Source organism: Terrapene carolina, unplaced genomic scaffold, assembly GCF_002925995.2.
Source record: "Terrapene carolina triunguis isolate 2854851 unplaced genomic scaffold, T_m_triunguis-2.0 Scaffold211, whole genome shotgun sequence".
NCBI classification, from domain to species: Eukaryota; Metazoa; Chordata; order Testudines; family Emydidae; genus Terrapene; species Terrapene triunguis.
Window position 1 is genome coordinate 39,706,368 of NW_020664562.1, and position 15,213 is coordinate 39,721,580.

The 15,213-nt window shown below is 39.3% G+C and overlaps 1 protein-coding gene across 1 annotated transcript in view; it reads right to left on the reverse strand.

Moving 5' to 3' along the window:
- LOC112115930 (inaD-like protein) overlaps positions 1 to 15,213 on the reverse strand; it is a 206,818-nt gene that overhangs the window by 44,348 nt on the left and 147,257 nt on the right. The window contains exons 31-34 of the mRNA XM_024213156.2: positions 13,689 to 13,761; positions 9,229 to 9,321; positions 2,336 to 2,410; positions 1,708 to 1,825 (exon numbers count right to left, since the gene is read on the reverse strand). Of these exons, the coding sequence (XP_024068924.2) occupies positions 1,708 to 1,825; positions 2,336 to 2,410; positions 9,229 to 9,321; positions 13,689 to 13,761 (359 nt within the window). The remainder of the gene's footprint in view (positions 1 to 1,707; positions 1,826 to 2,335; positions 2,411 to 9,228; positions 9,322 to 13,688; positions 13,762 to 15,213) is intronic.

Below are 15,213 nucleotides of genomic sequence, written 5' to 3' on the forward strand. Positions count from 1 at the left end.
GATCTAATAAGGATGCACATTAGTAATTAAAGAGCAAAAAACTTGCTCAATATCCCTATACAGTCATATAGGAGGAATACTGTAAAGACAACCTAAAATCTGAGCTTAGAACTATTAGAATCTGGTGTGAAATTGACTTCAGAATTGAGATGTGACTTGTGTGATTTTGATCAGTATGACAAAACATTTAGATGTGACAACGCAGTGTCATGGCAGTGAAACACGGGATTTTTCAGGCTTACATTCAGGATTTTTTAAAATCAACTTGTCATTTAGAACTATACGTGGTTCATATGCACTGTTGCAACACTTTTGTTCTGCAGCTGCAAAGGGCAACTATCCAAAAGCAAAAGTGGCCCAAGATATGTGTGTCACAAGAGCACTTCTGATATTACTAATGACCATCCTTTTGACAAACAAAAACTAAACAATCTATGATCAAGTTCTTGTAGTTATTATTAATTATTATTATTATTAAAATGGAGAAAAAACCCTACTGTTTACCAATGGAACAGGAAATCAATATGGAAAGAAAAATTCCTTCAAACTTTTAAAAGAGTACTAAATAATGGGGAAAATGTTTCAAACCATTTTATATTAAAAAAATTGTTACATTGTTGTAAGCAAGACATGAAAAGTAATTCTTCTGCTCTACTCTGTGCTGATTAGGCCTCAACTGGAGTATTGTGTCCAGTTCTGGGTGCCACATTTCAGGAAGGATGTGGACAAATTGGAGAGAGTCCAGAGAAGAGCAACAAAAATGATTAAAGGTCTAGAAAACATGGCTTATGAGGGAAGATTGAAAAAATTGGGTTTGTTTAGTCTGGAAAAGAGAAAACTGAGGGGGGCGGGCATAACAGTTTTCAAGTACGTAAAAGGTTGTTACAAGGAAGAGGGAGAAAATTTTTTCTTCTTAACCTCTGAGGATAGGACAAGAAGCAATGGGCTTAAATTGCAGCAAGGGAGGTTTAGGTTGGACATTAGGAAAAACTTCCTAACTGTCAGGGTGGTTAAGCACTGGAATAAATTGCCTAGGGAGATTGTTGAATCTCCATCATTGGATATTTTTAAGAGCAGGTTAGACAAACACCTGTCAGGAATAGTCTAGATCAGTGGTTCTCAAAGCCGGTCCGCTGCTTGTTCAGGGAAAGCCCCTGGCGGGCCGGGCCAGTTTGTTTACCTGCCACGTCTGCAGGTTCAGCCGATCACAGCTCCACTGGCCGCGGTTCGCTGCTCCAGGCCAATGGGGGCTGCGGGAAGGCTGGCCAGCACATCCCTCGGCCTGTGCTGCTTCCTGCAGCCCCCATTGGCATAGAGCAGTGAACCGTGGCCAGTGGGAGCCACGATCGGCCGAACCTGCGGTCGCGGCAGGTAAACAAACCGGCCCGGCCCGCCAGGGGCTTTCCCTGAACAAGCGGCAGACCGGCTTTGAGAACCACTGGTCTAGATAATACTTAGTCCTGCCATGAGTGCAGAGGACTGGACTAGATGAACTCTTGAGGTCCCTTCCAGTCCTATGATTCTATGATTGACCCTTTGGAACATTAAAATAAAAAGAACAAAGCAAAACGTGTCTAAGAAGGACTCAAACAATCCCAGTTATAGGAGAATATTATAACTCATTTTGACAGTACTTGCTATGATACTACTGGGATAACTTTGCCATTAATGTAAGCTATCTGGCAGAAAGAAATGATTGGGTCTCACTATGGCTGGTGAACTCTGCCTCTGGAGAAAGATAAGAAGGCGTTGGTGCCAAAGATATCTCATGTAAACTGGTGGGTGCTTTGGTTGAAGACTTTGATTGTTTTAACTGATTGAGGACCTAAAAGAAAGGAAAGGAGAAATCAAAATAGTTCAATTGTTAAAATAAAAAAATACAAAGGCAGCATGTGTTGTTCTGAAATCAACAGTAGCTATCGATTAAAGCACAGTATGGAGATCTTTACATTAATTGGACTGGCAATAGAAAATTCAGTTTAAAAATATTTAATATTTTAAAAAGAGCCAAGTTGGGTAGGTTTGATACTGTGAATCCAGAAATGCCTGCAAAGAAAGTCTGATGGAATTTCATTTGGTATAAGAGACTTATCTGAGAGACAACATTCTGAATTTTTAAAAACAGGAAACTGTATTCTTAACACAGTTTTGCCATGACTATTTCTACATATTTAAAGAGAAGGATATTTTTAAACCATTCAGTGTTCAAAGAATAATTAGTTCAATCTCTTCTCAGTTATAGAAGAGCCCTGGTAGCGTAAATTGTGATACAACAAAAATTTCTTCAATTGAACTTTCCTCCCCCAACCTCACCCTCACATACAAACACACATACATTTTCTGGAAGTTGCTCCACCAAATCCTGCTGATCTACCATCAAAATCTGTTTGTCAGCTTTGTTTCTGACATCCTAAACAGGGAAAAGGGTAACTTTATTAAAAAAAAAATAAGAAGTCACATCAGCTTCAACTTTCATTTAAATTAAATTTCTTCAAAACCAGAGAAATCAAGCCTCTGATTCTGTAATGTGATACTATTTACACATGACACACAATTACACTATGGAACTCTTTGCTACTTCATGATGCTGAAGCCAAGAATTTAGCAGGATTGAAGGAAGAACTGGACATTTACATGTAAAACAAGATTATCCAGGGCTATAAGTACTTAATTTAGCAAAAAGAACTGGAGTACTTGTAGAGATTAACAAGTTGCCACAAGTACTCCTGTTCTTTTTGCGGATACAGACTAACATGGCTGCTACTCTGAAACCTATTAATTTAGATGCAATATAGAGGTTAGGAGGAGACTCCTGGGGAGGCAGGGAGGGGAAGCAAAAGGGGGTGAAATTATGCCACATCTGTCTATTGTGGGGTCTCTTGCACCTTCCTCTAAAGCTTCTGGTACTAGCCTCTGTGGGAGACAGGTTACTGGATTAGATGCGCCATGTGTCTGGCAATTCACATGTTCCTATGTACCTAAGAAATTAGAGTTGGGTATGTGTCTAACTTTAAACATATTGAGTAGTCCCATGGGATCAGGAGCGCCGCCAGCTTTTCTGCCGCCCTAGGCGGCGGAAGGTCCCGCCCCGAAATGCTGCCCCCCACAGAGGCGGCGAAAGGTCCCGCCGCCGAAATACCGCCGCGGTAAACGCCCCCCAAATTGTAGTGCCCTAGGTGACCGCCTAGGTTGCCTAATGGGTTGCGCCGGCCCTGCATGGGATCTTGCTGAATTGGGCCTACAAATAAGAGAGAACTAAACAGTGATCTAATCCATCTCTCCCTTGCCAGTGCAAGATTATTCTCCACAACAAAATAAATACTAATAATGTTTCACCCAGTCTTGTTATAAATATCTCAAACAAAGGTGCTTCAATCTCTTTCCAGACACAAATAGATCTCACTGTCAGGAGAGTTTCCTTAATATTCTGTCTAAATTCTTCTAACCTACATTTCATCCCACTACTTCTAGTTTTATCTCCTTGTAATATCCTAAAGAATTCCTATCCTTCTTTGGCGTATACCCTCTTCAAATGTTTCCAGACAGTCATGACAGTTCTTCATTGTCTCTTAGCCAAGCTACATAAACTTATGCCAACATTTGCAGACTTGGGTAACTAAACACAGCTATTTATACCCATGTTAAAGCACCTACATAAGCAGCTTGATGTTCAGAAATGCTGGGCATTGACTTCAAAGGATATTATTGGTACTCAGCACCAGTGAGAAAAATCAGGACACTTATTAAGGTGCCTAAATATGGGTTTGAGTGGCTAATTTTAAGTACCCACATTTGAAAAATATTGGCCCTATTTCCTCAAGTCTCATAAAAATTAATCATCTAAGGGTAAGAAAAACAGTAGGAGACCTCTGCAACTGTAAAAGAAATACATTAAATTATTTTAAAGTTTTCCTTTAAAGTCTGCATAGATAGCAGGAAGACAAGGTAGAGAAAGTGGTGATTACTCTATTACCAGACATGGCGAAGGAAAAAATATGTAAGGAAAGATTACAGATGTTGCTTTCTAAGGGATTATTCTAATGAGCTGTGGGAAATTATTTCATTTGCTCCATCATTCATTATTATTATTCTTCATTATTCATTTTGCTTTATGGGATTCAAAACGTGAAACTACATCTCACATGTATCAAAGTCTTTGCACATTAAGAAGTTATTTTATTACTCTTAGCTTCAAATTCATATTAACAGACATTAACTTGTTGAAAAACACAAGGGTTATTGTGAATCTATCCCTGAAAATTTCTCAAATGCTTTGTGCTCAGCAAGGGTTTAATCCCCTCAAATGTACCAGAAACCACTTTATGAAATCCCTCGGTTACACATTGGGTGCGACAAGAACACAGCTTTCAGCTGCATAAAAACAGATCAATGTTCCATGTTCAGATATCTTGAATACAATGCTATCTGTTTAACATTAATTTAATTATCCTTTCTATTTACATGATGTAGCAATGCATGCCCCACATACATCAAGGATGCAAGCTGCTTGATGAGCACCCTCAGTTATCACTCAAACCATTTTCATCTCAGTCAAGATCAAATTGTGAAAGAATCGCTTTATGGATTTAAAAAAAATTCCATTCTTTTTCTATGACCCTTCATAGGAATCAGCATAGCCAGATCCTCAGAAAAACATCAAAGCATTCTGTCAGCTAACCTCAACTACCCTGTTAGCACTGTATTTAGTTGGTAGCACTTTCATTGATCCCAGCTGAGAAATAAGTTCCCTTCTTTCCCCCCTCTATCCAAACAGGTCCATGACCAATTCAGTTATGTAACTTTGCACTTCTACAAGTGATGAACTGGCAGCATAGAGTGTCCCGGGGCAGCCTGACAAATTTACCAAGAGTTAATGGACACAGTGAGTTGAATCACTTTATGGCTTTCATCACTTGGTTGGACATGTCACCCATGCTGTGGAAAACGCAAGTCCGCTGGAAGTCACTCTTAAAACCCTCATGTCAAAAACATCCTGAGCTGTTTACATTCTTAGAACCTCCGAACATAAATGAAAACATTCTGCACTCAGTCAGCTGGTACAATCAAGAATGTCTGGTGTCATGGTGCAGCTTTCAGCTGGACTCATTTGAGAGAGAATTTTGCATATAAGTTCGTATTTTTTGTCATAAATTTACAAATAAGGTAAACACTCGTGGTGACGTGACTCTATGGGCAATAGGGGAAATATTATGCTCTCAGCAATAGGACATCTTTTTCCTTTGGCCTTGACAGTGACCAAGAGACTGGCAGCAGGAATCTCTGTTTATCTTCTCATCTAAAGATTGAGTCATTGAGCACAGACCTGCAATGTTAGCAAAGAGCAAAAAGTTCAAGTAGCAGTATGGGCCTTGAACACATAACTTTCTGGCTCGGAGGAAAGCAACAATTGTTAAGCCACTTATAAAAATGAGTATTTATATAGCCAATATTATTGAAATCTCCAACACCCTTTATCAACTCCACATTCTAGAGTTATTTGCCATGATTCACCAAGCAATTTTCAAAATTTGGATTTTGATAAAGATCCTACACAGCTTACTTTCCACCTGGTTGCCACTATTTTTACAGCCTATTCTGTCCCTAGCTCCAGGGTCAGTATCATCTGAAACCACCAGGATGTTCCTGGTTAACCTAATAGCACTATATCCATCCTCCAAATCCATCTCCCTGTCCCTAACCTTTCACCTTCTCTAGGTTAGATAGATAGACAGATGGATAGATGATACTGACTCTGGAGTGACTGGATTTACATTGGGGTGAGTTTAGACCATTGAATGTAAGGTCATTACTGATAGACTCAATGGTCTAAACTCACCCCAACGTAAATCCAGTCACTTCAGTGGATGTACACCAACATATACAGGATCAAGACTACATTGCCTAGTGGACAGAGCACTAGACTGGAACTCTGGAGACCTGGGTTCTAATCCTGGCTCTGGCAAGTCAATTCACTGCTCTGTGCCTCAGTTTCCCCATCTGTAAAATGGCAATAATGATACTGAGCTCCATTGTACAGTGCTTTGAGATCTGTGATAAAAAGTGGTATACAAAAACTAGGTATTATTATTATAAAAACAATCTTATCTTTCCCCTTAAATTCTTCTCTTCTTGCTCTCTGTCATTGTTGACACACTAACATCCTTCCCGTCTGATAATGATATGATAATCTGAGTATCATATTGATGCCTTCTTTCCCCACATCTTTCCATTGTTCTCTTTGGACTCTTTCCCTCATTCATCCATTCCTGTCCACCCCTACTGTCAATGACTTAGTTCATGCTTTCATAACTTCCTGTCTTAATTACTACAACCTCGTCCTCACTGGTTTCCCCAATTCCCAACTTTTCTGCTCCATTACATCCAAAATGCAGCTGCCAACATAATCTTCCTTTCCCATTGCTCCAGCCACATCTTCCTCCTCGCTCCTTTTTTGGATCTCTGAAATAGCTTCCACTCTTCTACATTAAACTCATGCTTCACCTCCTAATTTTCAAAGAATTCCAAAATGCCACCCCTAACTACATCTCTTGCCCTCATCTCCTGCACTGTAATCCACTACGTAATATCTGCCCAAGCTTTCCTCCTAACTGTTCTTTGTCTCTTTCACCCACTTCAGACTGTGTGTATTTTTTTCATATTAATTTGTATCTCAGTTTCCCAGCTGCAGTATGCCAAATAAGGCAGGTAGAGTAACAAAAATTTGCATTTACAGTTAGAATTCATGCATTAAAACTCCAGTTCATTCGTATTCAAGCCCATTAACATTGCAGAACTTCTGGGGTGGTTTGGACAATTCAAATGCACAAATTCAACCCATGAGTGCTTTGTCAATCAGGAATACAAACAAACCAATGTTAGCTCGGTGGCTGATTTCAATGCTCAAATACTATATCAACTTCTGGTTCTTTGCAAAAACTCAGTGGAGTTCCAAGTATTTGTTTGTAATGTTCAAATATTTTCAAAAAACAAATAGGTTTGCAAAAACCAAAGACTTTGTGAAGCAAAAGAAAAACAACTCCCCCAAAACAAACAAAAAAGCCATTCCTTCAATGAAAATACCTTACATAGATTATGCATAAATAGCATGTCTCAATTAATGCACTACCTGAAGAACTATACTAAACTGTTGTGTGGGGTGGATGGTTGGGAGGCAGATAAAATGATTGTCCCAAGAAATTTTATGTTTCTGTGGGTTAGTCACTCCTCAGCATACTTAGGATTTCTCTATTTTAACCTCTAACAGAGCCTTAAAAGAAGATTAAGGCACAACCCCAGGAATTCTAGATTTCTGATAACCCACAATCCTAACACATTAAACAACCACCACCATGTATCAATGCAGAGTTTGATATTTATTACAGCACACACTCTGACAGAGCCACATTAAACCAGAAGTTATGGATTTGATGCAGAAATTCTATAGCCTGTGTTATGCAGAGGGACAGACTAGATGATGATAATGGTCCTTTTGATTTTAAAAATCTATGAAGCTAGGATATAAATATGAGTGTGATTTACAGCCACAAGCTTTTTTCTGGGGCACGGAAGATATTGTCGACAAAAGTAGATGTGAACTCCTTGTTGCGGAGTATAGCTCAAGAGAAGGACCAGGGAGTTGCATGCAACTGCTATACCTCAATATAGAACAAACTGTATTTACATCTCAATCATATGAACAGGTGTAGGAAATCATACACCTGATTTTCCTCTCGCTTAGATAAATCAGGAGTTACTCACTAAAACTCAATTGTACTACAATAGAGTGAAAACAGAATGAGGCCCTGTGATGCTGGCAGACCAGGCACCAGATCATGCCAAAGTCCCCATGTCTCCGCTGAACTCTGATATATACATAGCTGAAATCTGTCTGGCTCACTTGTGGGTTAATACTGATAGGATAGGTATTAGAATTATAAGAAAGTGTTTGGATTCTATTGAATGCTTGTGAGTTGCTGTGTTCATTAATCTGACTTGTAATATCTCCGTTCCATATTGCAATGTTATATTTGAAGGGATGTATTACAAGCCTCTATGACTGCATGAATCACCATACAGGAGAGGGCCATTAATTAGTGTGAAGAGAGAGGCTCCTTATACACCCATCCGGAAAGAGGAAACCTGTTGATACCAGACTGGCCATGGTTGGATCTTACAACTGGCAACTCCCTACATCTGGATTGAGGAATCATCAACAAGAGTACTAAAGCAGGGGTTCTCAAACTGGGGGTCAGGACCCCTCAGGGGGTTGCAAGCTGTCAGCCTCCATCCCAAACCCCGCTTTGCCTCCAGCATTTATAATGGTGTTAAATATATAAACACGTGTTTTTAATGTATAATGAGGGGTCGCACTTTGTGAAAGAGGTCTCCAGTACAATAGTTTGAGAAACACTGTACTAAAGGCTCTTAGAGTTGTTCTGCAACCCTTCTCCTACCCCCCCCCCCAGGGGGGAGAGAAGTCCACTTGCATGACTTATTTTCATCAACTGAGTTTGCAACTGAGAGCATATGGCAGGAGGGGGATAAAAACACCAAACAAAAGGAACTAAGGATCTCTGTATTGGAGGGATTTTGGAAGAGCAAGGAGTTTCTTAGGCATAAGAAAGAGATCCCCATCTGCTTATTCTGGGTTATCCCTAAAGGACAAATTGAGCTTGCTGGTTATAGAAGCCTCTATTACCACTTAAAACCTAACTAATTCATGTGTCTATATTCACTTGCTTTAACCATGTAAATAACTAGCTTCCTTTTCCTATTTAATACATCTCCATATAATTTATTATAGGAATGGCTACAAGCATTGTCTTCCATGTGAGATCCAAGGTATTGGGAAAGTGACTGGTACTTTGAGACTAGGAGTAAAATGAATATTGCTGTGATCCTTGGGTTTAAGGGCCATCTATCACAAAGATACCTCACCTGGGTGACAAGACAGACCAGAATATCAAAGGGAAGTGTCTGTGATTTTGTTTTAGGCTGTTAATACACTTGAGGAGTTTGCACTTAATGCAGCTGGTTGGTGAAATCTAAGTTTAGGACTCATGACCAATCTGGGGTTTGTGCCCTAGTGTTTTAACAGTCTGCCCTGAGGTTGGTACTCATGCTCTTGCACCACAGTTGGGAGTGTCCCAAACCCATTATGTTAGCACTTTTCAAGCTTTGAATTTTGTGGAGGACTAAACACATTTCTTTAAAGATAGTGACACTTACCATTTTGATACATTCATCATCAGTCAAGCTTTTCATGACAACTTCTGAGCTGCAATCTTCTTCACTGCTTGCATGTTCAGTGCCACTGTGATCCTGGTAAAGAGATTGTTTTAAAAAACAAAACACAATGTTACCCCTAAATAGCTCATGATAAAATTAGACAGCATTTATTTGATCTGATGCTTGTTTGAAATAAGGAAGAAGATCCACAATGAAGCATCACTGATTAAAATCAGTGTTACAAGTTTCAGAAGGCAAGTGCTGGTCTTTATTGGTCGAGGATCAATTTACATTAGGACCACCTCTTCTTACACATCACTCCATGAATATTGAAATCAGCACTTAGGGGACAACTATTCTGACCCTACTGAGGATGCAGCTCATGAACCAGGAGGAAAAGGTGTTTTACTGAATGGTGTTCAGCTATGGAACTCCCTTCTGCAATAGGTGAAGATGAGCACGTTTTACCTCCTTTAGAGCACATGCAACACACACCCTTTGCACAATAGAGGCAGTAATATGACAGATGAGGAGGTTTCTTCCTTCTTTAGAGGTCTCACACCAAGAAGAGGCAATGGAACATACAACGCTACCATAGTTGAAGCAGAGAAAATGGTCTTACCAAAATAATGCTGAAACTTAATTTTTGTATTTGGTGCATAGATACCATGGTGACTTGTGCTTTCCACATATATACAGAGAGCATAATCATGACTGGAAAATGATGCAGCACATGCTTAAGAAAGGGCTATTGTATTTAAAAAAAAACATTCCAAACCAAGAGTATAGAAGTAAAAACTTTAGCCTCTTTTCTTTCCCTAGCAAACATGTGATATGTTTTTACCTGAGAATTTTATTCCTTTTACCCAGCTCCTGAAGACGAAGGCTGTTTTTAGGGCTAGTTCTCTCTCTCTCTCTCTCTTTTTTTTTTTTTAATCATTCAAATGAATTCAACTCATTGCTCTACATCCCAAGCGCACTCTTCCTTACAAAGCAAAATTAACTATATATTACCAATCCAATTTCCTGCAAAGATCTTCACTAGCAGACTTCTTTACCAGGCTATTCTAAATTCTTGTTAGGCATTGAACAGGTAAAATGGGAATTATGCAAATGGCCGTCTTGCCATCTGAAGAGGTAATCTACTTCTCTCCATTCTTTAGGAGGCTCAGTCCATTCAATATTCACAAACAATGCCTCATCCCAGTTACAAAACATTATGTAAGAGGTGGCTTTATGATATATTAAGGTTCTTGCAAACAGAGCTTCTATTAGACTTATACACTATATTTTGGTTTAACTAGCTCATTTTGTACCAGTACTAAGTCTATTGTGGTCCTGTCCTATGGTTTCACAGAAATAAACATGTCCCCATGTTATAGGAATGTTTGCTAGTCAGCCATTTTTCTCATTAAACTACTTCAACCAAAATGAAGAGATCAACATTAATTCTGTTTAGTAATAGTATTTTGTATTTATGTAGGCATCATGACATACTGCTAAATTATTACCTCACCCACCTTGTCTCTCCAGGCCTGTTTTATAAGATACAACAATTCTTATGCAAACTACAAGCCACACATATTGTTAAACTTCTACTTAGTCTCTCCTCTGAAAGTACATAATATGGTCTACATTTTCAGATATGAACAATTAATTTACAGCAAAAAATGTAATATAAAGCCCTACATAATTATGACAACCATTTGAAATATTTTTTAAAGTGGTGTCAAATGTCTGATGGATAGCCCTACAAATCAAAATCCTGCATTTAGCCACAAAATATGTAAAAAAAAAAAAGTCCCTTCACTGCACGTAACTTTACCCATCTATTGGGTCTACCTTTAAGGGTCAAATAGCAAAAGGGACAGAATTCTTTGGTTCCTGCATAGTGGTAGATTTTGGTGATATGAACACTTGACCATGGCAACTTGGAGTGAGACTACCAAACAGAGTTCCATGGGATGTGGCACAACTATCACATGAAAACAACTTCTAGTCTGATGACTTAAATTAGATTGTAAATGGAAAACTAGAGGTAGAAGGCTCTATACCTATCACCAGTTCCTGAGCTATTCAACCACTCAAATGAAATGACAAACCTTTCCCTCTCTCCCTTAAATGTACATTTGCACAAAGCTGCTTCAAAATTTATATTGCCTTTCAGTGAAGGTTTTTAAACATGCAGCTCCACAGGAATGAACCCTTCAAGGGCAGGGTAACAGGTAATACCATGAGGGTGCAAGAACACAGCAGCTGAAGTTACTACTTGTCTTACCTTTACTATTTACCAACATGAGAAGGGAGGCGTTCTAGATATAGTGTAGGGGGCAACAGCAGCTACTGAGGTCATCACAAAATGACCAAGAAAACTTTAAAGTGAACTTAAAGGCTTGGTCCATAGAAACCGCAGACAAACAAGGATTCTGGCCGCATGGACCAGGACCCAAAGGAGCATGAAGCATCAGTTCAAAAGGCAATATTCTTATTTTACAAAATAGATAAATGAAACCCAGGGTTTTAATTGAAGAGTTCCCCTGAAACAAAAGCTAATTAATGTGGCTTTTCTGTACCGCATAATAGCACCTGAATTGCATCATGGATGTACAATAAATGGCCTTAAATGTTACCGTAACTTGAAAACTGCAAAAAGCATGCTCCGGAAGTTCCATCTAACATTGCAAAGCGTGAGCTAAGGCTGCATGATTGTAATAATGCTTATTAAAATATCAAAAAGCAAATGTACCAATGACCAGAATTTTACAATTCAAGGCTAGACCAAGCCCCAATTGACTCATTAAACCTGCTTTGCTTTATTAGCTCAAGAAGATATAGAATTAATAAGCAGCAGCAAGGCTAGCCATGTGCTATATCTACAAATAAGTACCATATTTCTCAGTTATATTATTATGATGAGACATCAAATCGATAACGATGTGGTAACATTCCAGATTGCATTGTGTAGTAAGCACACTGCATTCATAAAGCTCAAAAGGATAAAAAGTCACATTAGGGCTGATGCAACAACCATAATATAGAACAGCAGTGTCACACTGAGGAAGCTCTTACTGTTGGAGGAGAACAAATAGAAACATCCATATGCTTTTAGTTGCTAAGATGCATATTATGATACTATACACTAAAACTCCATGTTAATACGTCAGATATAGTAACATACTGTCATTTCCACTACAGAAATGTAGTATATAGCATGGCTGTAAATCGTATACATAGTCTAATAGCTAGGTCACAGGACTGGGAATCAGGAGACCTGGGTTCTATTCCTGGTCATGCCAAACAGACAAGTTATTTCACCGTGCCTGTTTCCCCTTACACCCTTGAGTATCTTGGCTATCTAGATTGAAAGCTTTTAGGAGCTGGGATGATCTTTCACCATGTAACTGTATGATGCTCAGTGCAACAGGGCCCTCAATCATTGTTGGGACCTACCTCTCTACTGTAATGCAAATAATAAATATGGAAATAGTTCTATTGCAGGGGTCGGCAACATTTGGCACGCGGCTCACCAGCACCCTGGCGGGCCGGGCCAGTTTATTTACCTGCTGACGCGGCAGGTTCGGCCAATCGCGGCCCCCACTGGCCGCAGTTCGCCGTTCCAGGCCAATGGGGGTGGCGGGAAGCGGCGCGGGCGAGCGATGTGCTGGCCGCGGCTTCCTGCCACCCTCATTGGCCCAGGACGGCGAACCGCGCCCAGTGGGGGCCGCGATCGGCCAAACCTGCCGCGTCAGCAGGTAAATAAACTGGCCCGGCCCACCAGGGTGCTTACCCTGGCAAGCCGCGTGCCAAACATTGCCGACCCCTGTTCTATTGCCTTCAGGGGGCATTGGTCAGGCCTTTAATGTTTATTTTCTAAATTCAGCTACTTGGATTTACTTCTAATGCCTTTGAAGGAATCAAAACCTGGTGGGACGTCTTGGCCTTAGTATGCCTGCAGGGGCCCCCACGAGAATATAGTATTCTATAGTATAGCAACTTTTTTTTTATGGAAGGGGCCCCCGAAATTGCTTTGCCCCAGACCCCCTGAATCCTCTGGGCTGCCCTGCTTGGCCTTCACTTACAAGATGTCTCCCTGCATGTCTCCCACAGAAAATGCCAATTTCTTCACTGGGAGGATCCTCAGATTTCACTTGTGTTCCAGGCAACACCTCCCCACCACAAAACTTTCAACCCTCTCAAAAATAATCGTGACAGGAGACAGCAAGGCTTTCATTCAATGATTTATTTTCCTGCTGTATCACAGTAACTAAGACAATATCTTGTCACCTAGCACCATGCCAATTGTTTCATTTAAAAAACAAGGGAAAACACACACATTTGATCCAGTTCCTACCTAATGCATATTAGCTTTCAGGGATTAATCAGACAAGGTGTTTGAATGTATATTGTACTAATTATGATTAATCTAATTTAGTAAGCCCTAATCAAAAAACACATCTTACCTCAATGGAAGACTGGGAGCTGGAAGGTAATGGGAAAGGAGTAACAGCCATTTGGTTAACTGCATCTCCATTTCTATGAAACATCAAAAGAGGCAGAATCAGTTTATTACACATTCATACACAAAGGCTAAACTATTTTTTGAGTTGGTCCTTGCCTCATGTATTATGATTTTTTTAGGTACAGTTTATTAGTAAAATATATCTTATGTAAAAACATTAGGAGCCTAGAAAAGCACACTTTTCACTTCTGTTTGCATCCCTTATTAGTTAATATATGATCATAGCATGTCACCTTGGAAATAATTTAATTTATGTTCAATAAGGTTCGAGCAATTCAATAGTATTAGAGAACAGTGAATGGGAAATGAAAATACAACCTTTAAAAAGTGTTTTGCATGGGTATTTATTTTCCTGCTCATAAAAACATTTCAAAATCCCTTCAGAAAAGGGTTCCTGGTATCTATCCATGCATGTCTAATGCACTCACCTATCAGGCATATAGGTATTACTATTGTATCTACTACCTGTGTTAGTAAAATAGCTTTTTCTTTTCAGTTCATATTTGCTGTATACATTTCTGAAAATCTGAAACAAACTTACCATTATTTTAATGAGGGGTGGGGAATCAGTTAATACAAAACACTAAATCCATTATGTATTAATGCATTGTTACTCAAAGATAATACTTAAATAATAATTTGAAGTATCTTTTTCCTCTTGGATGACTATGTGCTCCCAAAACAACTGACTACTTTGTGACTATCAAAGATGTTTTTATGGAAGGCTGACAGATATTCATGCTGCCTTGCTAGAGGATGTCTTGAGTGACATTCAAAATTGGCTGAAGAAATTAGGTAAACACCTTTGTGATCTTAATAAAACATAACCAAGGAGATTGTAGCTAATGCTGTTATATTGTTTTAAAGAAGTATTTGACATACAGGAAAAAAAGGGAGATTTCCAGTTTTGCTTTTAAAAAGCTGTACAAATGAAACAACAACAAAAATGTTTTTATTATTTATATTACAACAGTGCAGAGAGGCTCCAAACGAGATCAGGACCCCATTATGCTACGTGCTCCATAACCATAGCCTGTAAGCTCATTGGGACTGTTTAAATAGACAAGACAGATAAAAGGAAACATCATCATTCCCACTTTACAGACAGAGGATTGAGATTATGTGATATGACCAAGGTCACACAAGAAACCTGTGGTAGCTCCAGGAATTGAACCCAGATCTCCCACGTTCCAGTGTCTTAAGCACAAGATTTTCTTTCCTTTAATTACAGAAATAAGACAGACAAATGTACATTATAAAATCACTTTTAGAATGTAAATGTCTGGAGGAAAAACATGGGTATGGTTTGTCAATTATCCCTCAAAGGGTTAAACATGTAAATCCAGGATAGCCCGATTACTCAGACAGAAAGACAATGCTAGATCAACACCCCTCAGTAGAGCAGAAGATGGTGAACGCAATCATAGGCATCTGAACTGATAAATCCTACATGCAAAGGTTGGTGA